The 27,583-nt window shown below is 43.2% G+C and overlaps 1 protein-coding gene across 4 annotated transcripts in view; it reads right to left on the minus strand.

Moving 5' to 3' along the window:
- LOC118215667 (SH2 domain-containing adapter protein D-like) overlaps positions 1 to 27,583 on the minus strand; it is a 70,135-nt gene that overhangs the window by 8,577 nt on the left and 33,975 nt on the right. The window contains exons 3-5 of one of the 4 annotated variants that reach the window (XM_035396605.1): positions 12,679 to 12,897; positions 11,974 to 12,075; positions 5,235 to 5,381 (exon numbers count right to left, since the gene is read on the minus strand). In XM_035396605.1, coding sequence (XP_035252496.1) covers positions 5,235 to 5,381; positions 11,974 to 12,075; positions 12,679 to 12,897 — 468 coding nt within the window. The remainder of the gene's footprint in view (positions 1 to 5,234; positions 5,382 to 11,973; positions 12,076 to 12,678; positions 12,898 to 27,583) is intronic. The other 3 variants (XM_035396607.1, XM_035396606.1, XM_035396608.1) reach the window with 3 other exon arrangements.

A 27,583-nucleotide genomic window follows, 5' to 3' on the forward strand; every position in this document is an offset into this window, starting at 1 on the left:
GACCGCAGCAGTGGGGGAGGGTTTGGCATGCGTGTGGCCCCATGGAGCGTTGCAGTCACCTCCCCCCCTCTTTCCTCCACTGACGTGAGGTCAGGCAGTGGCACAGGAAGTGTGATCAGACCCAGCAGTCACAAAGGCAGAAACTTCCTCGCCCGAGGCCATGTCAGGGCAGGGGGTGGGAAGTGGACCCCACCTCTGAAAGGGACCTCCAAAATGGCTGGCCAGCTTCGTTTAGTTAGTGCGCAGGGTGAAACTGCCATTCAGCCATAACAGGGAGTCACTCTGCTACAGCACAAACACTCTCAGTTTCTTCCCAAGCCTGCCAGGCTTAAGATTTAAGGCCAACATTTCAAAATATCACTCTGATGGAAGGAGAGAATGTAAAACAGTGGTAGACCACATTCCTCCAAGCTTTCTGCCACACTTTAATGGAGAATCTTGCTGGACGGCTATAATTACACTGACTCAACAAAACAATCGCAGATGAGGAGACCCATGAATCACAATGTGTCAATGTTGGGGGAGAATTCTGCTGTCTAGACCAGATCTGGAGCCAGAGGATGGCTCTACTGATTATTGATGGCCAGCGAGACGTCAGGTTTCCTCACACAGTTCTCAGAGGATTCCGCCCAGTCAAAAAAAACAGCAGGTATATCGACTGATGTCAGCGTGATGGCCGATACAAAGCATGAGCTTCACTGCATCACCAATAAACATACAAAACAGTGCAGTCAAAGTTGCTAAAGAAAGTAAAAATGTTCCATGCAGCAGCGTTCATGGCTCAAATTTAGATATAGCTTATTTCCACACTGAACACTAGGGGCTCCCCCACCACCTCCTGAGAACTGTCAAACCAATTCAGAACTCAATGACAAAAAGCTTGTTTAAGTGCAGATCTGATCCAAAAAGTACCATAACTGTTAAAAGGTACTGTGGTCTATGCCAGGCGTCATGGGCAATTGAAAATAATTGCACATTTTACAATATTAAAAACTGTGATAGTCCAGCACAAAAAACAGTGAGTGGCTATTGAAGGGAGTTCAGATCAAGGAAAGCCACTTTTTCCTCTGCTAGTCATGTTCATGCTCCTGTTCATACAGTAAGAGTGTGTAAGTTAAGGGGTCAGTTTCCATGGAAACATCTTGAGTGAGGGGAGGCGAATTCACACACACCTGTCATTTGTGACAGATCACAAAATAAAGAGAGGGCCAAGCTGTGAACTCCACTGTGGTCTTCGGTCTTGCTTTCTATTCCCCCTTTCTGCTGGTTACTCTGGTAGTTACAGGTATGTGTCACACAGAATCACAGCCGTTTTTTTAAAAACTCACATTTCCCTGAGATAACCAATGCCGGCACATTAAAGGCATACTATGCAGGATTTTTTTTTTAGCTTTGCTGTGGTCCTGTTTGCAATCACTCTCCTCCTCCGTCTTCAACCCTGCCCACTCACCCAGAGTAAGCTACTTGACCAAATTACCGATAAGCGAATTCATTAGAAAATACAGGTAAATTTCTCCCATCAGTTACTCAGGATGGAGCTACCACTCATAGCTGAATAGAATTTGATATTTGTTCTTCTGTCACCTGCCTTTAGAGCTGGTCGGAACACCCCCTCTCCCAACACTGCAGTGGAGAACCACACTGACTATGTGGGGGGTGCATCGGAAGCATTTCTGCCCCAACAGTGCTAACCTCTCTTCATTACACAGTGTCATGCCTTAACCACACGTTAAGAATGTCTGTACTAGCAGAGAGTGACTGGAATCCCTGCATCACAAACACTTCTCAACCAGACAGTGATGGCCAAAAAAACCTGCCTCTCTTCTATCCTCAGATCTGCCCGCCTCCCCCTAAGTCAGGTTCTGTAAGTAATAAGCAGAAAGTGATCCACGCGGATGGGGGCCTGGAGGGGGCCAAAGGTGCAGAGTGGGCTGTGCTTACTGCATGTCAGTCATGATGCCGCCTAACCTCATCTGCCACAGGAGACATGATGGGATGGGGAGCTGCCTATTGCAGAGAAGCCACTTCAGTCCCACAGTAACACAGAGAGGTGACTCAAGCATTAAAAACTGACTCACTAATTAAGCCAGTTAATTAATTCTCATTTACATCATTTACAAATGGCAGGTCAAACATATCTGCACACTGCTCCACCGAGCAGCTTAGCAACTTACAATCCCCCCCCCCCACCCCCTTCTCCAGTTTGAAGTTTGAAATGATTAATGAGTGCAGCTAGGGGCATAGAGAATGAAGTGTGCAGGCCTGACCCTGTTTTGTTAAAAATTATTACACTTGGTGCCTTGATTGATGCCTGTGCTGTAAATAAATAACAATAAAAACAACGACAACAAAAAAGATTTAAACATCAATACATTTTCCTCAGTAATGAGACTGAGGAAAACAAATCAGGAATATTCAAGTAAAAATGCTACTAGGACACAGAAGAAACCAACTTTTATGGAGATCAGATCTGGATTCCTTTCATAACATCAGCAGAAGGAAGAGACTGCCCTACTGGAAGATAATTAATTCACATCAGAAAACAAAGGCACAAGCTCTTCATCCAGCCCAGACAAAGGACTGTCATTCAATTTATATGCAGATGAAATCTTTTTCCCCGAACAACATTTTCAAATATGCTAATGATGCTGGATGAGAGAAGCACAGTTCCACTCTGAAACTACACACAGATTTTCACCACTGAGAGACAGTAATGAAAACGCACAGGTTTTAAAGTGACCCACACACTATGCTCAATCCCGCCTGGGGCACTTTTACGAGTTCTAAAATAAAAAAATGCATTAAAGGTACGGAGATTACAGTGTATGTCTATATGGTTCAGGGGAGTTTGTGGAGGCTGTACAGATAGTTTATAGTGACCTATCAATCTGCACAGATACAGCAAAGTGCAGTGCTCATCAGCTTTTGTTGGAATAAAGTTCTGGTAGGAACGAGATAAGTATGGCCTTGGGAAAGTATAATGACACACCAATTGCAGATCAGATTTCCTGTTGAGATTCACCCTAAATAAAATCCCCAACAACTCCCCCAAATCTGACCAACTAGTAGGGGAATGAAGGATTCACAGATCACATTCTCAGCATTTTCAGCAGTGAGCTGAGAGCCTGCTGGCTGCTGGACAAACACACAGCGATGACAATTTGGTTCCTGAGTGTATATACTGCACAAGCTGAAGAGGGAGAGGATGCAGTGAGAGGGAAAAGCACAAGCTGGACATTACACCAGCCATCTTCACTGGATTTCCCAGGCAGAGGACCCACATTCCCCAGCTTAGATCTCACACCTTACCCTTCAGGTTGTGTTCCTGCTATACCAGCGGATCTCAACCTCATGGGGACTGCTGGTTTCCATTCCAACCGCAGTTGCAATCCAAACATTTTAATAAGCTGTTCCTTTTTCTTAATTAGGTGCTTTTCACACTTTGATCGATTATTTACCCTCTTAAGCCACATTATGTCAAAAACAGCTGTGCATGCCGTGAAGAATAAAATCCCATGTTCGCATTGTGCTTATTGTGCTATATTGCAAGTAATATAACATAAAGAGGTAACAAATGTCAAAAATTATTATTATTATTATTATTATTATTATTATTATTATTATTATTATTATTAATCAAATTAAAGCCTGAGGTGAATCAAGAGGCCCCTAATTTGAACATATGTTTAAGTTCTTTCACATTTTATTTCCTTAAACATCTTAACACAATGCTGGTTTGGCTCATTATCGTTCGCTTTGTCTTTGAATTCTTCAATACCTTGCAAATGGTAGATAATGGTAGATATCCACACTTCAACCAGTTATTGATATTCCAATTGATTCACCTCAGTCTTTAATTCAATCAGTTAAATAATTCAGCTACTTGAAAAGCACCTAATGAAGAAATATTAACAGCTCGTTAAAATTCTGCGATTGTAATTGTGAAAATCAGCATATACAGTGATCCCTAGGAGCATGGTTGTGAACCACTGTGTGAGACAGACCTGAGGACAGAGGGACTCCGGTCTCTGATCATACAATTGCTTTGGCTCAATGTGTCAGCCAGCTGTGGATGAGAAACATGGAACGATGGAGGGGCTGAGGACCACAGAAAAACCAGTGCTGAGTTCTCACCTTAAAGATCGGACCTACCGTGTGGCGCGTGGAAACGCATAAACTCAAGTAAACCGATTCTATTTAGCATAGTCTTCTATATTACATTTGGACTTAGGTTCTCCTGCCATTTTACATTTAAGACAAATATAATACATTGTAATAAAATAAAAATAAAATCAAAGCCATTCCTTTATGTAAAATTAGATTACAATCAGTTAATCCTTTATTAAAGACACATTAGAAGATAATAATGTTAGAAGCATATGAAAGTTTTTTACTCCAGTAAGCTCGAAATGAGATAATAAAGTAAGTACAGATGGTCGTATTATTATTGGTTATTCCTCTACCAATGATTTAGATTCTGTCTGTCTAGTGTTTGGAAAGAGAAGAGATTGATAGGATTAATGAGCATGTATAAACTCTGGGAATATGGGTATACTACACTTGCAATTATCTGTGTTGAAGGCTGTTAAGCCTTCAACACAGATAAGCAGCCCTGTTGTGCTCGCCTGCATCAGAGCAAGCCATTTCCTGCTTCATACAAAGCAGATGTGTAATTGTACACAACTTAGCTGAAAACACCATTAGCGATGCATTCAGAACACAGGTGTGCAGACAAATGTAATTTTCATGTGCCCGTAAAAGCCTCTTTGGCAACACGCTCACAGTCACCACCTCCAGACCCTTCGGTTATGGGACAATGCTACTTACATTTCATGTATAATTCAATTTATCTGGTGAAATAAATCTTCATAATCTTATTTATGTCTGCTTTTAGGCTTCTCTTTTTAATATAAAACACAAGTACAGCAGCAGTGTTGTGTTAGTTTCCTTGTTTTTTGTGATGAAGTGCTACTGCGCTGACCTTTAGCTACTTTTAACAGCTCAATCCACTCCAGTTTTTTCATGTTTTTCTTCAGAAATAAAAAGACAAATAACACATTTACAGAAAAAGATCAAGATGGAAAGAACTGAATGGAAATGATAGAGAAATGGAATGTATAGGATGAGAGAGAAAATGAGGTTAGGGTGGGCATGAGGGAGGGACTTATGAATTACATGGGTGGATCACCATGGACTTTAGTGACCGAAAAGCGTGGCATCAGGGACACACCCACCGTGATGATGCTGGTCGCAGATAGCCTGTCTGAGGGCGGGCTGTACCGGTGGGGGTGGAGCCTCCACACCCTCGACTAATGGTCTGTTGCTGTTGAGCTGCCCGACCGGGGGAGGCCAGGGCAGGTCCTTGATGACTTTAATCTCTACTGTGAAGAGCGTGGGGTTTGACAGAGCAGAGGAGGGAGACAGAGAGAGAGAGAGAAAGGGAAAGGGAAAGAGAAAGACAGAGAAAGATAGAGAGAAACATTAGAAAAGCAGAATGAAAAGAAGGACAGTGCAGCACATACCAGCCCAGGGAGGCGCATTACAGTGAGCAGCAGAGGTCACCATAGAGGAGGGCAGGAGAAGACTTCACAGCACAGAAAATAAGTTGAGTTAATCTTACTTCAATAACAACCCTTCATGCTCTTTCGACTTCATTTAACAAGGGTAAATGCCCAAGGGATTCATTATTAAGGTACATTTTTACTACTTTTTTGAATTCAGCAACCATGGCATTTGAACCGTGAATTTATTGTACAGATGCAGAGCGGCCAATTAGCTTGAAGCACTCCAAGACACCTAGTTATACTGAGGTTGACTCCTTTTAAGAAAATATGCATTCCCAGTCACATTATCATGCACAACATGCAATGCTATGAGCAACATCCGCCACTGAAATGAGGCGGGCAGAAATTTCAATACAAATGCAGTACACCCACTCTTCCCTCTCATCCATCAGAACTGCAGTTGAACCAGGATTCAAGCAAACTGGTTAAACATTTCTCTCAGACCCAAAGTAGGGATATTAACAGGGTAAATCAAGCACGATGTGACATCACAGCCACTGAACTGAAGTTCGGAAAGGGAGTTCTACTTCTGATTCCAGGTGCACATTTTGAATGTACAGCAGATGCACTCTGTGTAGCAGACACTCAATATGGAGGTGGGGAGGGGAGATAATATATTGTTGAGCTTGTGTATGCTGTGGCCACTAATAAAACTACTGGAAGCTCTACAACTCTAATAACACATTTTCCATCATGTGAGTCAGAGGCAGTGTCCTCAGTTTTAATGAAATGTGGGTGGATGTCAAGGACTGCTCCTATTTCTCCCCCCAGTTTTTTCCCTCTCTTTTAATCGAAAAGGGCAGTAAAACACCATCAGGTGATAACATCACTTCAGTCTGGCTGACAGGAAAAACAAACCCGCGCCAAACCTGTGGTGTGGCAACACACAATGAACTGTGAGATTAAATGCAGAAGTGGACCAAAGCTAACCAAAAAAGGAAGATTTTTTAACGGTGATTTTTGGCATCATAAACTTGTCAGATTTCCCAGAGAACAGCTTAATCTTCATTTCTGCATCATTGAAATAGCGCTGATTGAACAATGACAGCAGCCTGTGTATCTGGATATTGCAGGCTTCTCAAATGCATATTTATCGTGGATGTGGGTGAAATACACAATATAAAATGTGTCCTAGATTTTTCTGGGAGAGGCTGCGGATTATTTTAATGAATAAAGATGTCGGCTTATTCTACAGAGAGAGAAAGAGAGATTAAGGAAGACGAGTCATTTAAGAGACAGTCAGGGTGTCAGCATCTGAGAACGGTGACATTTTCAGACTCCTCACAATGACAATCAATGGCATGGTGAGACAAGGTCACAGAGAGGTCAGACTACTGAATGCTAAATTACAGCAATTAGTTGGGCTTCTGAGGGGGCAACACCAAGGTCTTTCAGCGCCATGATTAAGAAACACAATTCACAGCTTCCACAGCATATTAATATGCACTGTGGATCCTAATACAAAGAGTAGATTCTCACAAGCCAGTCATTCACACACACCATACAATAATAGCATGAACTGTCACAATAGACTTTGACAGACTAAACCTGATCCACGTTGCTGTCTTTATACCTAAAAGCAACTGCATTTTCTTCTTACCCCAATAACCTGTTTAAATCTGCTGTCAGTAGAAGGGCATTTCTGAATGCAATTCAGCTTCACCTTGTGCTTCGGCATGGATGAGTGCTTCCAAAGGCCATGACACAGTCCACCGACACGTTTTCCAATGAATACAAAACTTGGTAGACCAAATGTAGCATACTATTTCTTACTGAACTTCTGGTAGAAGTGAAGAGAATGGAGTCACACAAAGACCATATCTGAAAGTTCCAATGTGCTTCAAGAAACTCAAACAGGAGAAACAAATACTACATTGAACTGAAGTGCACACAGCTTTGACTGTGTATCCAGATGTGCTCACTACAGCTGGCACAGATTCTAGCTGAAGTTATTTCTTAGGAGTAATGTAATGTGAGGAGTGGGGAGATTTATGCAGGGAGATTTCTCTTTATACTTGTACTAATATATACAAATAATTATTATGCCCCAAACGTGCATCTCCAGGGGGAAATGGCACAACCTTGTTTTCACCTCAGGACACAGTCTCTTCTGCTGTTCTCTACCAGGGTCTAGAATAACTTATCCTCTGTAGTATGCACAGTCCGCTTGGTCTCTCCACACTGACTACTGGCACCACTGGAAAAAAAAAACAGTTTCACCTGTGCAGGAATATCCTTAGCAATGTGCTGCAGGTAACAAACCCAAGCAATTTTTCAAAAAATCCGAAGGTTCTACGGATTTCAACAAATGACTCACCATTAAGCGTGTCAGGTCAGTATGCAAGCTAGTATGTGGCTTTTCAAAAAAACTATACTTGCCATCATTAAAATCATTCTGTAAAGAAATGTTTTGCATGAGCTCAAATTCAATCGAATCGATGGGAGTAGCAATGTGCAAACTTAGTTTCTTCTAAAAATAGTCCTCAACGTTGATTTCTCCAAACTGCATGGGTGCCCGTGTTTTTTTCACCCGTGGCTCATCTCTCCTGATGTCACATCTGTGAGACTCGATGAGACTGCTGTACTCTCAGGAGGGGGACAGGGATAGGGAGCCTGTCTCTCATGGCGACAGAGCTGCGGGGCCTTGTCACGTGACACAGCCTGTGCCATTTTGATGCAAAACGATGCTTCTATAGATGGATAAACTGTGGCCTGGTAGAGTTACATTACATTACAGGCATTTAGCAGACACTCTTACCCAGATCAGTTTTTTTGCATTTTTTACGTGGTATCCATTTATAATGCCGGATATATACTGAAGCACTGCGGGTTATGAACCTTGCTCAAGGGCACAAAGACCGCGTCCTACCTAGATTGTGTACAGAGATGCCCTGATGCAATTCAATGATATACACCGCAGTGAAGCTCTTCACTGAAAAAACAAAACAAAATCTCTTCAAAAGAAACACAGACTCACAGTAGTGGTTTGTCCTTTTTGTAGATAAGTGAATTGAACATAAATAAATGATCAACAGAGTGAAACCGATGGAAGAAAGAGGATTGCACCCATTTTTTTTTGTATGGTTCAAGTGCTCAAAAAAAGAGAGCTGCAGAGAGACAGCAGCCTGTGGGGGACAGAGCCGTGGTCAGTCCATCCCTCACGGAGACGAGAGGAAAGCCCTGGAGCGGGAGAAGGCAATGTGCCCGAGTGGAGATAAGCAGGACGTGCGCGGGCCTTTAAAGGCACAGGGAGCTTCACAGAAAAGCCATGACAGAAGCCTGTCACCGCGCTTATCAGCACAGGGTGCACGGGGGGGAAATTAAATACTAGTTCAGAGTGACAGTGGGGGAACAGGTCAGGTTTTTTTCCCAGGGGCTGGGTGGGCTGGAGGGGGGGGGGGGTGCAGAAACTTGAGGATGCACAGCGATCACAATGCCCCGTCACCCGCTTCACCTTTTTAGCATGTGCCAATCCGCCAATTCCCTGCATTTGACTGCAGTAAAATAATCACAGGACGATTTAACCACATAAAGCTATTTGCTGGAGTTATGAGTTGTGATCCTGGTCATTAAGCCCATGAGGATTCATTAAAAACCCATAAGGCTGTGAGGCATAATGTCCAGGCCTGACGCTGAAGGCTAAGAAGTATGTTCTCATATCCAGTCTGCATTAAGTGGAAGGACTACATTGGCCTTGCTCCAAGTTAATGGAGCAAGCAGTTAGCAAACGGATTGGGGGTGGGGTGGGGTGGGGGGTAAGATTAAGTAACATTGTCTGAAAAACGTCTCAGATTCCCACTGCCCACATGACCATGTCTATGTATTAGTTATTTATGGTGGAAACGCACACACACACACACACACCCCTCCTCCACATCCATATAGAGGCATTGTTCATAAGATGACTATCAGATACAGTATTCCCATCAGATATTCCTTGCCCTTGTCCACAATCTCCTCAATCACAGACTCAAAATAGCAGAGCTCCAGGGAGGGGTTAGCTGCAGTTGGAGCATGTATCAGGAGTGCATCAAAAACAAACAGTACTGCAATACAAGAAGAATTAATTAATTCTCTATAACAGCAAATATCTGTTGAGCTAAAAACCCTGGAATGAATAGCCGCGTTTCCACCAAAATTACCCGGAACTTTCAGTCCCAGGAACTACTTTACCAGGAACTAAAAGGTTCCTTCAAGCCGCGTTTCCACCAAAATTACCCGGAACTTTCAGTCCCAGGAACTACTTTACCAGGAACTAAAAGGTTCCTTCAGCCAATGGTTGTCTGCGTTTCCACCGGGGTCTAAAGTACCGCGAAGATTAGGCAAATTAGCCCACTGACCTTGTCGCTGGTCCATCTGTCATATGATTTCTTCTGTAACCCCATACTACCACCGAAGTAGCCTACATTATTTTCTAATAACCGGGACAGCCCGGAGGGGTTTATTCCACTTATATACAACGGGTTACCAACAATGACTATATATGGTTACTTTTGTATTTATTGATTTTCATATATCCTCTCAAACACATTCATTAACAGCAGAAAACATGCACACGTTGTAAACAATTTGCTGTTTTATTACTTTCTCGTCGTCAATTCCATATAGGCTAATCGCAAAATGACAAGAATACAACGAAAACTCGGACTTGCGTGAAAATGTAAATTAGTAGTGGTACAGCCACCGTTTGCTTTCCTTCGAAGTTACTGCTAGCCGAGCAACGAAGTGTGCCCTCCAAATGCGAACCATGCACCATAAATGAGTCCATAGTCTTCCTGGTCTTTTCGTGGAATTGAAAAATGGCAGTAAAATTGAGTAAAATTACGGCAGTCTGAAAAAGCTAAAGGGAAGATTACTAGAATTAACCTGTTATTTTACCCGGATAAAAAGTGCGGAAGGTGATTTCCAGTTTGCTTGTACTGTATCACCAATGTTAATTATGCAGAACTACCGCATACCTCACATAACTGTATCAAACGTTTTGAGTCAATTACAACGGGCTAACAAAGAAAATCCGGAAGAAAATATTCAGCAACCGAATTAATCCGTTTGAATGTTTTGGTAGCCTACGTAATATGCTGTCCCAGCACGAATGCTTAGCATTTTATAAAACGAATACTAAAGCAAGAAAAGAACAGAAGAGCACACGTTATAATTCCAAGACGTTGACAGGCTATAACCAAAAGTAGGCTACTGCGCCGCATAACATACAAGTTTGATTTGAAGTTATTATGAAAATAAATTGGTTTGCCGCTGCATATTTTCAAACATGGCGGGTAATGGCGGAAAATAAATACAACACAAATGCTACGAGTACTCGACCAATCAGAAATGTTCAGCGCTGCAAGCTCCACCCAAAAGGTTCCTGTACTTTCGGAAAGTACTACCCCCCGAGCAGGAACGTTTTGGGGGGTAAAACAAAGCCCCCAGAACTACATTTAGACCCTAGTTCCTGCGGTGGAAACGCACTGAGTTCCTCAAAAGGTTCCTAGTTCCGGGGTATAGTTCCTGCGGTGGAAACGCGGCTAATGACAACAAGCAATATGCAGGTCCCCTGAATGGATGTGATTTGCTTCTTTCAGAAGATACTTGGTAATCCTGGCCAAAGGTGAGAGTACAGGGCAGAGCAGATGCTGGGAAGTATTCAGGTGTTCATGTTCATTAGCTGTAAGTTAAGTCCAACAGTGCATTTCACTAATTGATTAAATTTATTTAGGAGCAAATGGATGCTTAAATGCAAAATAATATTATGGTGTAGTTAACTTTCTAAAATACATACTACCATATTCACTATTTATGCACCTTGTAGACACATTTTTTCTGAATAAATCTGTCCTTAATACTGTATTCACAATTACATGTGACAGGGCATCAGAGTGAAGTTTGCTGGACATGCATCTGTTGGACTTACTTTATTTAAAAGGGTTAAGACCTGACGTTTCCCTGAATCATCAAATGTACAGCAGTAATCCCCATGTCCCACTTGAAACAAAATTCATTCTCATAAAGCATAAAATATACCATTTTGCAGATGACACAGTTTAAAAATCCTGTGCTTATTTAAAAAATAGTAAATAAAAACAACAACTAGGAGCAATAAGCAAGAAGCCTATCAATTTGCATCATACATGTGCCAGTGAAAAAGACCCTTAATGCATTTAAGATAAATAGTAACTGATCAAAGGGGAAAAAACAGACAGCACAAAATGGCAATAAGCACTGCACATCACAGTAGTATTCTGGTTTCATTACATTAAGATCTGCCATAAGGCAGACCAACTCAGCCATACAGACATGTAGACAAATGGACAGACGGACAGACAGACACACAGACACACAGACAGACAGACAGACAGACAGACAGACAGACAGGCGTCCCAGGCCTCCCTTGGCCTGTTTGCTCCGGTACCTTTGGGGGGTTTAGTGACGCTGTCTTCCTTTCTCTTCTGGGAGTCTGATCCAATGGCGGGTACAGTGCCCTCGTAGCTAATGCAGTCATAACAAAGCAGGGCTATTCAAGGAAAAACAGAGGAAAGAAAAGCAGGGAAAAGGAAAGAAAAAAGAAAAAAAAAACCTTTCAAGGATTTAAATGGCAAAATGTGCAAATCGATGAAAGGCCTGATTTTGTATTCCCTCACTTTGCCCCATTTTCTTCTTTTATCACCTTTTCCATTTAGAAAAGCCCTGTTCAGTTATAGCTGTGTTAGCCACTCTGGCACTCTCTCCAACACAGAAAAAACACTGTTTTTTTTTTTTTCCCCAGACAGCGACTGTAAAGAGACACACACGGGCAGTCCTCCCTTAACCCAAGAGTTTAAGGCACATAATGGCTTCTCTCTGAGCTGGAATCACCCACAGACAGCAAGGCAAGACAAGCCTCCACTCAACAGGTGAACAGCGCATAATATACGGGAATGCAAACGAAAAACACAAATATGTCTGAAGACAAACAAACACAGAGGAAGGCAGCGCCCCGTTACAAGCAACCCATCCAGATTTGGCTGTTGCAAAAAGCAGCACCTGAAAGATCAGTGAACATTAAGCAGCGCAGCGCAGCCCAGCAGTGCAGTGCAGTAAAATGGCCTCCTAATGGAGCCGCTCAGTCCATCTGTACCTGCAAAGGCCTTGGAGATCCTGTCCTTCTTCCACTCCCAGGGCTGGTCGTACTCTTCGGGGGGCCTCTCGTCGTCCTGGGGCAGCCTGCTCTCCCGGGGGCAGCGAGAGCGCTCCGGGTCCAGGTCCCCACCGTTCTCCGTCGGCTCGTAGGGCGTGTCGTACAGGGGCAGCTGCTGCCGCCCTGGGCCGTCCTTCGGTCCCCACCCACCTCGGATCTCTGACAGGAAGGGAGAGAAAAGAAGAAAAAAAAGACAAAGCTCAAACCTGCAGTGCCACTGGGCAACAGATTAAATGTGCACTGTGCAAGTCATACAAAACCACAAAAGGACATGTTCCAGCGCAGCAATATATTTGTCACAGGTTTTTGTACACAGCGTTTCCCTTTCACCATGACACAGTTTTTGCAAGTTTCTCTGTATCGTATTGCTGAAGCGATTCCCAGCCAGAAAATAATGCCGATATTAGAGGATCTAATGGTCCTCTGGGGCCAGCGCTGAACACGGCATACTCCAAGCTTTGCTGCTATTTAAATAAACAGCTGCTGGGAATGTGTGCCCTGGTCTAAATGCTAACATGGTCACAGCTCAAACAACACTAGAATAATAGCAACTTTATGCAACTTTGCAGCACATTTTTAAACTGGGCCAAAGACACATACAACATATTTAAATAATTAAATGAATAATGGAAGTATCATAATTTTTGCTAGAATTTCTCAATGATAAACGGCAACCACTTTTTGCCAATCAGTAATTGCCATTTTGTAATGTGGGATTGCAGCGACTAAATTAAAAAGAAATGTGTTCAGCACTCTCAAAGGCATACTGAGATTCAGCATCCAGCCTGCTCTTTATAACCTCCTGGGGCTCTATTACATCAAGCAGCCTTGAAACGCAATGTTCTTACAGTTCATTGGAACAAAATGCAACGTTATTGCTGTTGAGGACAGAAAAAATGACATCTACCTCTACTCACACCTCAGTTTATGTGCAACTGAAAAAGTAACTTTGTGGAAATGAGACTTTTGGTGATTTTAAAGTGAGTTTAGTTTGGCTACAATACAAATAAATTAAAGACACTTTCTGACATCTCAGCAAGTACAGAACTTTGTGATTGCTATTGCATTATGCTGTAATACACAAGGTTTCAGCCCAACATGTCTACAGACTCTGCACCTTTGACATCCAATTACTTGATTTGTGGAACTAAGCACTATTAAAGCGGATGTGAAGCACTCAGTAATATGACTCTGGTTCTGTTATTCACCTTAGATAAGATATGACCCTGCATTCAAATCTGAAATTGACCCATAGTTGGTAGAGAAATAAGCTATGCTCATGTTTTTGTTGCCACTAACACTAGGGTGTAGCCATCTTTGAACAAGCTTACAACTGCCTGCAGCAGTCCTGGCTATGAAATGCCTCATATTTGACAGGAGAAGTAAATTATAAAGGCCTGGTTCTTGCTGATGTTCTGGCTGTGAGTATGGAGAGGACAGACCCCGGTACTCAAGCACCTGTGTGAGTGAACCAAAACCTGCTCAAGACCCCAGGAATTGCCTACTTTTTAAACCACCCAGGCAGCAAGTCAGCACCAAGTAACAGTAAACGTGCAATAAATAATGCACAATTCCACCTGTGTGATTGTTAAATTTTCTATCATCCGGCTAGGAAAAAAACAGAGCATGGTAATAGAGGACTCAGCACAATGAGGGAAGTGATGCGGTCTATGCAGCATACGTACTAAGAAGTCTGAGATGCTCAGCGGTGTCTCTGGATAGAAGGGAGCAGTTGCGGCTCCAGGGCGTTACCTGCCTTTATTGCATTTGGGGAAAAAGTAGAAAGAGAAAACAAACCCCTTGCTCAAAGGTATATGCCTGCCTTCCTTCCCTCTCTCCCTCTCCTCTCCTCTCCCTCCTTCCTTCTCTCTGGTGGTATGAAGCTGCAAGCAGCTGGCTCTGTCTCACAGTAGTGCAAAGTGGAGGGGGGGGGTGGATGAAATATTATGCCACACCACTGCATAATTGCCTCTTAGCTCAAGGGAGCGCTTGTGGAAAAAAAATGAGAAAAGTGTGGATCCTAATGGTGGTAGCCAATCCCGAATAATCCTGCTCAAGTCACAGCCTCGTCGCTTTGATCTCCCTGTTAAAAGTCTCCGCCACTACGAGACCCTGCTGAGAAATGCAGAAAACTTCCGCCTGAAGAATAAACACACATGAAAAAGGGGAAAGCATGTTGATGAAAGGACAGATCAAACTGGGGTGCTGGACGACTGGGGGGTCAGAGCAGGGGTTGGAGTGAACACAGCTTAAGGGGACCGATAATTGGGAGCACGCTACCCAAAACCAACTGATTAAAAAGGCCCAGGAGGTTGCTTTTCCCGTGGACACCAGCATCTTTTGTGTGGCCGCGAGATGTGTTCTGAGGTCATGGGGGGGTGGGGGTGGGGGATTATGAGTTATGAGTTCGCTTATGGACAGAGCAGACTAATGTTTAACTGACATCTGGCAAAAGTCTGTCCCTGAAGACTGTCCATCTTCTTCTCACACTACCTCCCAGGGCCTCAGAGGCACGTGACCACACCTCTGGCAGACAGACCGGTCAAACTGCTGGCTGTTGTCCCCCTACAGGCAATCTCTATATACCCTACAGTACCCTACAGTCTCTATATAGTAAACAGTCTAATCTCTATATACCTTACAGTCCCATCTCCATATACCCTATAGTCCAATCTCTATATCACCCAACAAAGGAATCTCCATATTCCAGAAGGAAATGTAGGCTACTCGGACTGTGGAACCTGCCCTCGTTTTCAGAGTTTGCATGTGCAGTAGATGAGTCACTATAACTGAGCCCAGTAGTAAAGCACCTAATCAGCTGACATTCTGCTAATTGCCAAAATGAATGCCATTTTAAATGAAAGCCATGCAAGTTGTTCCTAAAAATGGATTCTGCAAAATACACATATCACTTGATAGAATTAAATCAACAATATTTCCTACAACAAAATAAAACTCTGATGCATCATGTCTTCATACTGTAAGTAGATCTACTTCACAACCTGCAGAAATAAATATTTGGGTGGGGGTGGGGCGGGGGGTGGGTTGTTGGCTAGGGGGACTTGTAATAAATTCCCGGTGGTCCCATTTGAGTAGGTCTGGCCAGTCCAGGGGAGAAGCTCACATGGATTCAAAACATGTGAGATCACCTGAATCCCCCAGACTGCACTGAAACCCTAATGCAAGTCCGTACATTAGCAGAGAGATATGTGTGAAGCCAGCAGCTGCGGTGCACATATGAATACAAATAGCCATTCGGGGCATCCGAGAAGAAAATAAAATAAACATGACCTTCCAACTCAATGCGCCTGTACACTCATTAGAGAGAACCCCGTACTTTGGCTGCATGCGGCTTCTGGCCTGACAGTGCTGGAATGATTAAGATGGATTGCCCCCCTCCCCCACCCCCTACCAGGCTCAGGATTACCTGTGATTAACTTCACAGCACTTCAAATGATGGCAAAAAAGGACCAGACACAGTTCAGAGGTTTGGCCTGGCCTTTCAGTTCTGCTTGAATGCCAATCTTAAAGCAAGTTCAGCACTGTAATGTCAACTAGGCTCATTCCCCAGCTATTGTATCTACCAGTCATCCTCTATAACACCGCAGAGTTTATACATGTTTCACTGTTCTGACATACATAGAGAAAAAGACACTATTTTTAAACCTGTGAGCAGTCTCATATGATGTATTTTTAAAGTAGGTCACCAGAGGCATTGCAAAATTTAACTGACGCATATATATTGCAGTGTTTGCAGTGAAGCGAGTCACCAAAACACCCAAATAATTCAAGCTGCTTAACAGACAACTTTGTAGTTCAGAACAGCCTTGGTCCAGCACACTTTCTGAGGACAGCATTTGCATAGTTGTGCTTAAAGTTCCCCCCCCCCCCCCCCCCCAGCTTGTTTGCAGTCTTGTAAGTAATAAAGCCAAAACAGTAAGAGAAAATCAGCAGAGAGACAGAGCTATCTGCAATGGTTTTGAACTGCACAGGGACACTGATACAGTAAGAGGCTGATTCACTGAGCACTCACACATGCATAGCTCTCTCTCTCTCTCTCATTACCGGATTTTTTATTTCTCTTAAATGCTATTACTTTAATGCAGCCTTATGAACACAAAGCATTATATCAGGCACCAGAAACTCTTTCTGGCTTTCTCAGACCAAGCAGAGGTATTCCATATCCGCTCTCACGGGAGTTGACAATCAAAGCCGTTCACACACTGACCCCAGTGCAGAGGCTGGAGTGGCTGGCTCCTACCTTACACATTCAGGAAGCACTGGAGAGATAAGGTGATTGAGCAGGGTCTTCCTTTTGTTCCCAGCAGACGCTCATGACAGCAGCTACACAATAGAAGTCCATCAACAAGACATCCCTGATAGCCGAGCAGCTAGAGGTCGGGTGAACATCAAGGGAACGCATCCCGAATATAGATGAGAAGGGTTTTGACAACTGTTAATTGCAGCAGTGATGAAATTTACTGGCCAGGCAATTTTTTTTGCATGAGCGTACAACGTTCCCTCAATATCCGAGGATACTGTCATTTTGACAGTACTTCTGTGCTCTCACAGATGATACAAGGGGGAAAAACCCCAAGGAAAACATAACGGTTGCTGGAATAGCTGATGACCACAACAACAGTGGCTCAGTTCTTTGAAGCAAAATGATCAGAATAGCTGCTGTAGATTAATATGTTATGCACAGTCTTGTCATAAATTGCTACAAGGCTGATATAGAGGTTCCCAAAGGTCACACATTGCAAAAAGCTCTTCTACACATAAAGATCCTGAGAACAGTGAATTTGGATGGATAAAAGAAAATAAATTAGCCTGAATCTGCTGCTGCCTGAGGTAAATGAGTTCTCAGGAAAGATATTACCAGGGAATTAGCGCAAATGAATGATGAAACCAAATGCATTTTGGGAAAAGAATCAAATGACTGTTGAATGAAGACTGCATAAATAATTGCAACAAAGGCACCACTGTTATTCTGGTGAGCTCCCCATTCTTACCTACCTATTACCATCTCATTTTCGATCAGTGAATGTGCAGCTTACTGTGTGTGTGTGTGTGCGTGTGTGTTGTGTGTGATCACTTCCAGCTCAGTTTATTTTACCACTCCTGTACGCTCCTTGGTTACCCAGTTGCGCCGGTTGAATGTTGCGTGCATGTCTGTACCACTGTGGTGTGAGTGTCCATCCGTGTGTGTGTGTGTGTGTGCATGAATACAAGCGTGGACAAAGTCTCTGTGACAGCGAAATCTGCAGCCATGTTGTCGTTCATTCTCGATTGCCCTACGAATATACAAAAAGCACCAATCAGGCTTTTCCATTGGTCCATACTCATGGCCTGCCAAACCCAGAGGGTACAAACTGGACCTCAGTAACCACCGCAAAAAATATTTTAGGGAGGACAAGGGAAAGACTGAAGCTTGCCTCCCATTCATCTGTGTGTTTGGAGCAGAGCTGATATTTTGGGCTCCATTTCCCTCTGTGGCCAGCGTCTCCTTTCAAATTATGCCAGCTGTTCCTGGACGACATGCTAGCTCTTTGTTGTTTGCAGAAACACAAAGGGACTTTAGTGTTATTGGACAGTAATGTATACAAATGTGACATCCCCCTGGTTTGGTGGATATTATCATGGTGCATGTCAGACAGCTCACAAATAACATGCATAATTTTAGTTTGGTGAAATGCTCAACACAGCCATTAATTATGACGCACACCCAGCGCACTCCATGGAGAAATAAATGCATAAGCGCAGTGAAGTTTCTTTAAAAAAAAAAATATATATATATATATATATATATTTGTTTTTAAATAACTGTAATTCTGGTACTCACGCTGGTGCTATTTTAAGATTAAGTGCAATACATGAAGTCCCTCACACTGCAATATGCCTACTCTCCCACTCCCACTTTAGCATAGCCCAAAGGAAGGGTTGTGTAACAATGCATTATCTCCCTGAATGCCCTCCTATACCAACCCTTTCTCTCCCTGTAGCGGTGGCTAAGCCGAAATGGGAAAGTTATCCAAAGGACACAAAGAGAAGGGAGAGGCACATGGTGTTCCACAGACACATGTAAACGGTGCATAGAGCCTTTGCTCCAATAGAAACTTAAGTGGTGAGAGATGTCTGTCTATATCAAAGAGACAAGTGAGTCTACTGTTGTACTGATCTGGATATTACAGTAAAAAACAATAGTGAGTGTTTATTTGTATATTTTATATTTATTCAGGGTTTTGTCAGCTGAGACAAAGTAATGAGAGATTTATTAAGAATTCTTTGGAACAATGGTATGCAATTCCAAGCTGGTGTTCAGTTCCCCAAAGCCTTCTTAATTAAGTTGAACATCCTTGACTAACCACAATTATTCTCTGTGCATGGCAAGCATGATGCTTTTGCATAAGTAATTAAATACATGTAAACAGTGAATGAATGCAAACACAAACAAAGAAACAGCCAAAATAACAATAAAAATTCTGAACACATCTTAAAGATAATTTAATGACTATGGAAGCAGGTGCCATATTCCATCAGGAATACTGGGGTACTGCAGGGAACTATAGATTCTACAGGGCCCCATTTTAGGAATCCGATGATATCCCCTTGATACAAAGAGTTACGGGTAGTGTAGGTTGAAGCATTGATTCCAGGCAGGCCACAGTGGCACAGCTCATTAGAACTCTGGTGAAGGCTCATCAATGGAAGATAAATGGAATCTTTGACTCAGGACCCGCTGTCACTACATGTCTGAATCGAAGATGGCAGAAGTGCAAGACACGTAGAAAATGAAGGGCAGGAAGGTAATGGAGATTCAAAAGGAGCCCGATGGCCCAAAGTTAGAATGCTTTCGCCCTGATCATTGTGTAGCAATGTCCAATTAGCTAAAGTTCATCTATACTGCAGCAAAGTTAAAACATTCCGTTATGAGGCCAGCTAATTGTTCTCTAGCTCTTAAGGATCCAGGGTTCAGACTGAATCAGATGGATGGTACGGGTACGGGTGTGTACGCGGGCAGCAAAACCTCCCATTTCCTGTAGAATAAAAAAAACTCACTTCCTATATCCCATTCTTCTGAAACAGGCTACCTGCTGCTCTGCAGGGTTAGACATGGCTCAGAGGGGGAGGAGAGGGCACTCGGACAGAGGACGCGGGACTGGGATGCAACTGGAGGAGTCACCGCAGGCCTGAGCGCAACCGAGCATGCCCGATGGCTAATCTCCCCCACAGATGGGCCGATGGCGAAGAGGAGACAGTGCGGGGCCAGGCAGCAGTGACAAACAGCCTCTCGACCTGCCTCCCCACTGGGGGGTCAATAGCCTATTACTGAATCCATCTTTGTGAAAGGCCTCCAGCAACAGGGTATTTCTCCCCAAAAATCTCAGGGGGAACGTAGATTAGCCACAGATCTGCTCTAGACCCATGTGGAAGAAGGCAGAAATGCAATGGACTGCCCCTCAAGCACTCAGCAAAAAGAGGAGGACAATGTTCCAATTAAATTTCTCTAAAACAACAGTGCACAGCAAAAATAAAAATGCACACGGCAACTGGTTGAGAAAGCGGTCTGTGTTTGTTTGTCTCATGCAGAAGCTGTAATGGCTTCCTCTCCAAACCGCCTGCATCATTCAGTGCTACACACACTCCGCACCTTAAGGACAGGGCAAATGCATATTTACAATGTGACCAGGAAAAGGCCTTTCTCTGGTGGAGGGTAATGAGAACACGTTCCGTAATGTCCGATAAGCTTATTGTCTTTCCTCCCTGCACCACAATGCTGGAAACGCTGGCATAAGAAACATGTGGGAACTGAAAGTCAATCACTGCCATACTGCATTGGGAGGAAAAAGCTGGATGCCTGCATGCTTCTCAAACAAGCAGTGGGCTCTTGTAACACTAAAAATTTACTTTTCAACAGCCTAGCATAATAGCAGTGAATCTGATCTAGATATTCGAAAAAGAAACGTTCCTTCTGTAAAGGAAGGAAGCAACAATGGATGGCCCTAAATCAACATGCAAAGCTATGTATGAATCATACACAGAACACATACTCAGATATCAGTTCATATTTTAGCAAAATGTTGGCTTCACAATGCCACATATAGATCAGGACAGTCTCCATTATTAAATAATACATTTTTTGATTAAGTAAAGGCTGAAAACATATAATCTATATGTGACTATAGACTATAATCCATGTTAAAGAATTACTGTCGATGGATTACAGAAAAAAAAATCAATTTCTTCGGACTGGACTTTCATACTGCATAGAAAACATGACCAGAGTACAGATCAACCAAAGCAAAAAACTTTGCCTCAGACCCGCCTCTGATGAAGCCTCTGGAACAGAGGTTAACACTAACTGTGTCCCTTTTCCAGATCTCGCCATGCCCCTTCATTGAATGGCCGAAGGTCATTTCCAGCTTTCAGAGATGTCGTAAGGCGACGCTGAGGAGCTGGAATGCACACTTGGATTGGCTTCTGTGTTTGACTGTATTATAAGGAAGTCAAAAGGAAACAGCCTCTTACGATAAATGCCAGAAATAACTACAAGAAAAACCCAATGGGGAAAACCATGCATTTTATCCCCAAACAGAGTTCTTATCATTCACTGTAGATTACAGACTGTAAATTACTCTGCTGATAAGCATGTGTCTCGGGGTACCCATAGGCACAGAGGGCATGTGCGTGCTGGAGGCCAGTGTGTGGGTGCTGCCCTTTCGCTTTCCATTAGATCAATGTCTGGCAAATCTCAGCTGGTCTGGACATTAAAAGAGACTGCAGGCGAATACCATAGGAACTCATGTACTGGTCCCCTGATTTAACCTGACGGTGAGAAAAAAAATCAAAACCGTGGCAAAAACATGCAATGCACCAGTGCCTCTCAAGAGCAACCATGCACATATCTGAAGAGAAACATCCCCATAAATGTACCGCAGAGTTTGATTTGAGGCTTGTAATGATGACTCATTACCCAAGGCCTGCTGCTGGAACCTTGTGAAAAATAGCCCAAATGCCAAAAAGAAAAATCATGTCCTTAAATTTTGCCTTAAATGCTCCCCATTACAGTCAGAACCAAACCACCGTAACAGAATGAGTCTCACCACAGGACAATTCCCCGTTGCTGCCAAACTGTCAGTGTAGGAAGGAAAGAAACTGTGGCGACCACTTCACTTTTCAGCAAGAAACCCTGTTATGTTTTTGGAGGAAGGTGGTAAGTAGCAATGGAAGAGTGAGTCAGCATGAAGCCTGTGATGGGCGGAGTCAGCATGTGCCATCAATCACCGACACTTCCACCAAACAAACTTTTTTTGGGCCTCATTAAGCCCCACTCTTCAATCAGGAGTGGTACCGCCTTTATTCACGTTTTCAGCTATCTTCAACTTAATATCTTCAATTTGTATGGTACTTACTGATTTTATACTTGAATCAGTTCTGAAAGGACACTGAAATGATCACACATGTACAGTAATCAACTATTCAGGGGGAAGGAGTTTACCGTGGTCTCCACGGTTTATGCAATATGTGTGAATATCAAACCATGGTTTGCAGCAGGGAGTAAACAAGAAAGATATTTCACTTTGAAAGGTGGTGTTCCACTCAAATCCAAGGCACACATACACTAGCTGTCATGAAGGACTTTCACCAACTGTACACGTGAAAATGAAAATCCTATACAAACAGAGAAAGTGTTGCTTAGTCTATCAATTAGCAGAACAATGGTACTCAAACTCACGAAGAATATCTGAACACTCACACCTTGGTGTTAACTAGATTAAAAAATCTCAATTTTTAGTTTTGCATATGTGAACCCTCCAAGAAATGGTAGTCAGGCAACAAGCTACTGATGTAACCTTTGGTTTTCTGTCACGGATACAAAAAATAACGAATGTCATACATCCTGTAACAGCACTGAGCAAAGTATTCAAAATAAATAACCTCCAGCTTACATATTTCAACGCTGAGAAAAATCGCAGCCAATGTGAAATAATGCTGACATGGGATAGTGGTGCACAGTAGCAGCACAGGTCATTACTGACAAACAAAAAAGGAGAGCAGCAGCACACCTCCCCCGGAGCACGGTGATGGGCTGTCATGTGATCCACTTCGCTTGGCAGGGCTCAAGGAGAGCCGTCATCTATGGGAGGCTTTTTCACAGTCTCATCCTTCCCCCACTACAACATTTGAATACGGAGCATCATGGTACAGACATGACATGCTGCAAAGAGCCCACCCCAGCACCCCTCTTCTCTCACCTGTTCCTCCCCCTATTCCAACACATCACTCCCACTGCAGCTGCCAATGACTCAATATGAGGGACATGTATTCAGTTAAAATGCAACAGCCATCCTTTTGCACTAGTTAGGCTCAACAGAAACCTTTTTACATTGTACTGATATGGCCGGCAACAGACTCCACAAGATAATAATAAGGATCATAAAACAAAATAAAAAATAAATAAATGGGGCGGGGGGAGGGGGGGTCAATGAAATACAATTAACAACAACACAGCATATTACAGTCACTTAGAATGGACCCAGGGTATGCTACAGTCACTTAGCATGGACCCAGGGTATACTATGGTCACTCAGCATGGACCCCAGATATACTGCGCTCACTTAATATGGACACAGGGTATACAGCCCTGCCTGATATTCCACCCACACCCACACACGTTGTCCTTGGTTCGGGTTCTTAAGTGAAGGACTCTTTTCAGGAACTTGAAAGAGAGAAATATGTAAGCGAGTATGTGGCTGTGGCAGTTTGTGGTTTGGATACATGTGCACTGCATGCACATGCACTTTTGAACTCAAGAGCTTGACAACACAAGCCTTTATGAAGGCATGGAGTATTTATGAGCATGGAACAGAGTCTGTGCGCACAGTGAAGGCTTTCTGATGGCTCAAAGCTCCTGTACTTTCCCCGGTGACACGGGAACTTCTGAGATTCCTGTCAGGGATGGGAGGGGCCTCGCTGTCAGGAGTCTCAGCTTGCATTTTCCTGCTCTTGGCTGGAAAACCGCCACCTCATTCATAGCAGCAGAACACCCATATCCCTTGACCGGTCACACAAAGATCTAGGAAACCACCGTCTGCTTTTCGCTAAACACACCCCCGTGAAAGTTTTTCCTTTCACTTTTGGATGGAGCAATATATTCTCCCAGTGCCTGCAAGCTATGCAGATTTCACAAGTGCAGGCTCCCTTTCATAGTACAGAGGAATCTAAATAATACATCGTGTTGAACAAAACCTGGCATGGAGCTAGGAAAGCAAGTGTACACTGGGAAGATTCAGATGGGACTGCCCGGCAATGGAAGTCTTATTACATGTTTTTTTATTGATTGTGCTGCCTCATGGCCAGGTCTCTCTTGCAAACATGATTATTCAATCTCAATGGGACTTCTGCTAAAAATAAAGGTTAAATACATTTTCAAATTTTTTAAATATTTAAATTAGGTTCCTGTGCTCTTCTTCTGCTGTGGTAACAGACGTAAAAGATGGGGCACATACATGGCACCACTGCCGTGGAACGATACAGAGCACTGGGGTTTAATGAAACCTCAGTCCTGGGAGGGAGCAAATATTTCAAGAAGGACGAATGAAGGACGGTCACAATATTTTACTTTTTTTAGCCATCACACATCTTCCAAAATAGACAGGCCTTTAAATGCGACCTGGCTTTCCCATTCATAACCCTCATTAGGCATTCACAACCTATCTGGAACAGAGGATTGAAAACCTGCCATCTCTTCAGGGTGATTGGTAGCCCTCATGCAATTACACAGCCCATGTAAAGTAAGCACTGCAACCCTGTTAAGGAAAGCCATTTTTTTCACTGCGGTGCTGCAGCTTCACCTAAGAGGCTAATTTATCATAATCAGGGGCTGCACATTGACAAAGGAGCGCTAAGTAAATGGTAAATGGACTGCATTTATATAGCGCTATATATGCCTCTCATTCACCCATTCACACACACACTCATACACCAACGGTGAAAGGCTGCCATGCAAGGTACCAACCAGCTCGTTGGGAGCAATTATGGGTTAGGTGTCTTGCTCAGGGACACTATGACACGCCCAGGGCGAAGGATCGAACCGGCAACCCTCCAACTGCCAGACAACCACTCTTACCTCCTGAGTTATGTCGCCCCCGAAGTATCCAGACTATTTCAAAAGGGTTATATAAGCCTGTAGGAATGTGGGCAGTTAAAGATGCATGTCTTGCACCTGGGACTTTTAAAGCCAATGATGTGCATGTTCAATAAATTTGCCACCTGTTTTTCAACTTTGTGACATTATGATCAGGTTTGGATCAACTGCATCAACCACCCCCCCCCGACAACCAATCCCCACGTGTCAGACTTATCAATGTCCCACCTACTATTGTTCCTCAATCTTCAAGCTGAAAAACCAAGAGGAGGAAGGCCAGGTGGTGAGAGCCTCAGAGCCGCTCTTGCGGAGCTGGACCTCCTACCAGCACCACCAACAGACCCACAGGCTTGTGCAGGGTGCGCTGCTGCTGTCAGCTGTGATTGGTCACACAAGCGGAAACATGGGTCATTTCCTAGCTAATCTGCCATCTGCTGTTGTGGACTGGGCCCTGGCAAGGACATATGACAAGAGAGCTTGAAGGCAGCACTAGATTAAAAAAAAAAAATTGGATTAATAAATCAATTAATGTAAACACGCAACAATTTAATGCACCAAAAAAGGACCAAGTGGCTCATCTAAAATTAGGCCCAGCCCACAGGGGTCACGTCAACAAGGAATGTTTTCCTTCCTGTCCTCTATTCCAGTACACAGTTCCACAACTTTCAAAGCATTCTCCTCTCATTGGTGTGTGAGTAAATATTGAAGTGATTGAGTGGTACCTCATTTACTGTCAGTTACTGTCGAAACTAACATTGTTCAGCCATCTCCCCATTCCGAGCGACATGTCCTTGGCTAACCAGAAAAAAGGAAAGATTTAAATTAAATAAATCACAAGGCCTCCTTATCAAGGAAAAATCTATTACTATTCCTGCCAGTCAACTGCTGCTAATTTCACACCCTGGTAAAGTACCAATTAAATGAGTAATAGGGCTAGATATAGAAGGTGCTTGGAAGCAGTTTCTCAATCTGATAAAAAATGACAATTACGCTTCTGGGTTTACTGTGATGGGAAGACGTGGCTGCCTGCCAGGATCCAGAAAAGATAACATCAGATTGCATACTCCTTTCTGCCATCCTCCTTGGATCCCAATTAACATACCCTCTCTTTCACCCCAAGTCTGTACAGCGTCTGTGCAAACTTTTACCTCAGAGTGAGCCACTTCCCTGAAAGAAAAGTAGAATATGCCACTGCTCACAGCAGTCTACTATGCAGTCTAACAAGTGTCAAAAGTTGTGCATGTGTATGTGCCCAAAAAAGTGTCTCCTCTCTTGTGGATTCAAGTGTACCTATGGAGATATGAAATGCTTGTTGTCCACCTTCACAGTCAATCACAGAGGAGGTATATGTGTATCTACACCTCAGTGCTTCCAGCAAGAAAAAAAAAACTTAAAAAATAATAAAAATTCTGCAAAGCGAAAGCAATACAAAACATATGGGTAGCAGAGCAAGGCATGCTTAGGTAATACACTTCACTGCTGAGCTGCAGAATCTCCTAATTACGAGCATATAGGAAGAGCCAGCCCTGCAAGCATACTGAAGGACCAAGAACGACATCTAAGTGTTTCTATGGAGCCTACACTTTTCTCGCCTCCCGCTACGGCAGAATTAGGAGAACATGGGGTACGGCCACACAACCATGATTGTGAGGAAACAGAAATTCTGTTTCTGGGGTCCTATAAAGAACCAAGTGAATGTCTTTTTTTTGTTGTTAAATCTCTGTTGAAAGCTGAGTTAGCCATTCAAGGAGGATGTACATTCCACCACAATGCATGCACCTCACGATTCCGAAATCAGGCAACATTCCAAGCTTGCGCAGTTAGCATGGCATAATGAGGCAATTTCACTGCAGAGTGGAGCACTGCTGAGTAAACAGGAGACACAGCTCAGAGAACAGCGAGGAACATCGCAGAAAGTGTACAGAAATGTTTACAAGCCTGATAGCTCACTAAAATGGAAGCACAGTAATTGAATGAAATTTTCCTCATGCATATGCTGCTTTGATGCTTTACTGTATTTCCTGCTTGAGTGTCTGTACCCTTGCAGGTAGGCCAAAGGGTCCAAATGTAAATCCTATCTAACTGCTATAAGACCACCTCTCGTTCACAGCCATGGAATTCATATTCATACAGAGTGGGTTAAAATCAGAGATCTATTTGGGTCACCCTTCCACAAGATTCGACTGTACATTTAAAATGAATAAATCCAGCCAAACTTCCACATTTCCCGGCAATCCTGTTACTGGATAAAAAGGATTTTGTCAGAAGACATAAATGAGTGCCTAACTTAAGACTCCTTGACCCCACAATGATATTGATAAATTAAATATTGGGCCAATATTGAACACAATATCTTCAGCTCAACAAAGTGCAGTCAAAGTCCTTTTCCAACATTTGACTTGAGTTAACCTCAATGAAGAAATGTTTCAGAAAGTCCCCACTTGTTTGAATAGAGGAAGAAATCCAGATGTGTGCTCTTGCTATACTCCCATTTGTTAGAGGCCATCACAAAATGACTATGGTACTATTGAACATTGTCTCTGGCCAAACCTACACACACTTCCTTCTGCTTGACTCACCAGGAATCAGGGACATTTGCTCTTCCCAAAATGGCCGCCAAACAATTGGCCCAGGTAAATTTGGCCTGAATGAGAAAAACATTTTACTCTGAGCGGTTGGTGCCGCTGTTTTGAAATT

The sequence above is a fragment of the Anguilla anguilla genome, chromosome 16, assembly GCF_013347855.1.
Source record: "Anguilla anguilla isolate fAngAng1 chromosome 16, fAngAng1.pri, whole genome shotgun sequence".
In the NCBI taxonomy this organism is placed as follows: Eukaryota; Metazoa; Chordata; class Actinopteri; order Anguilliformes; family Anguillidae; genus Anguilla; species Anguilla anguilla.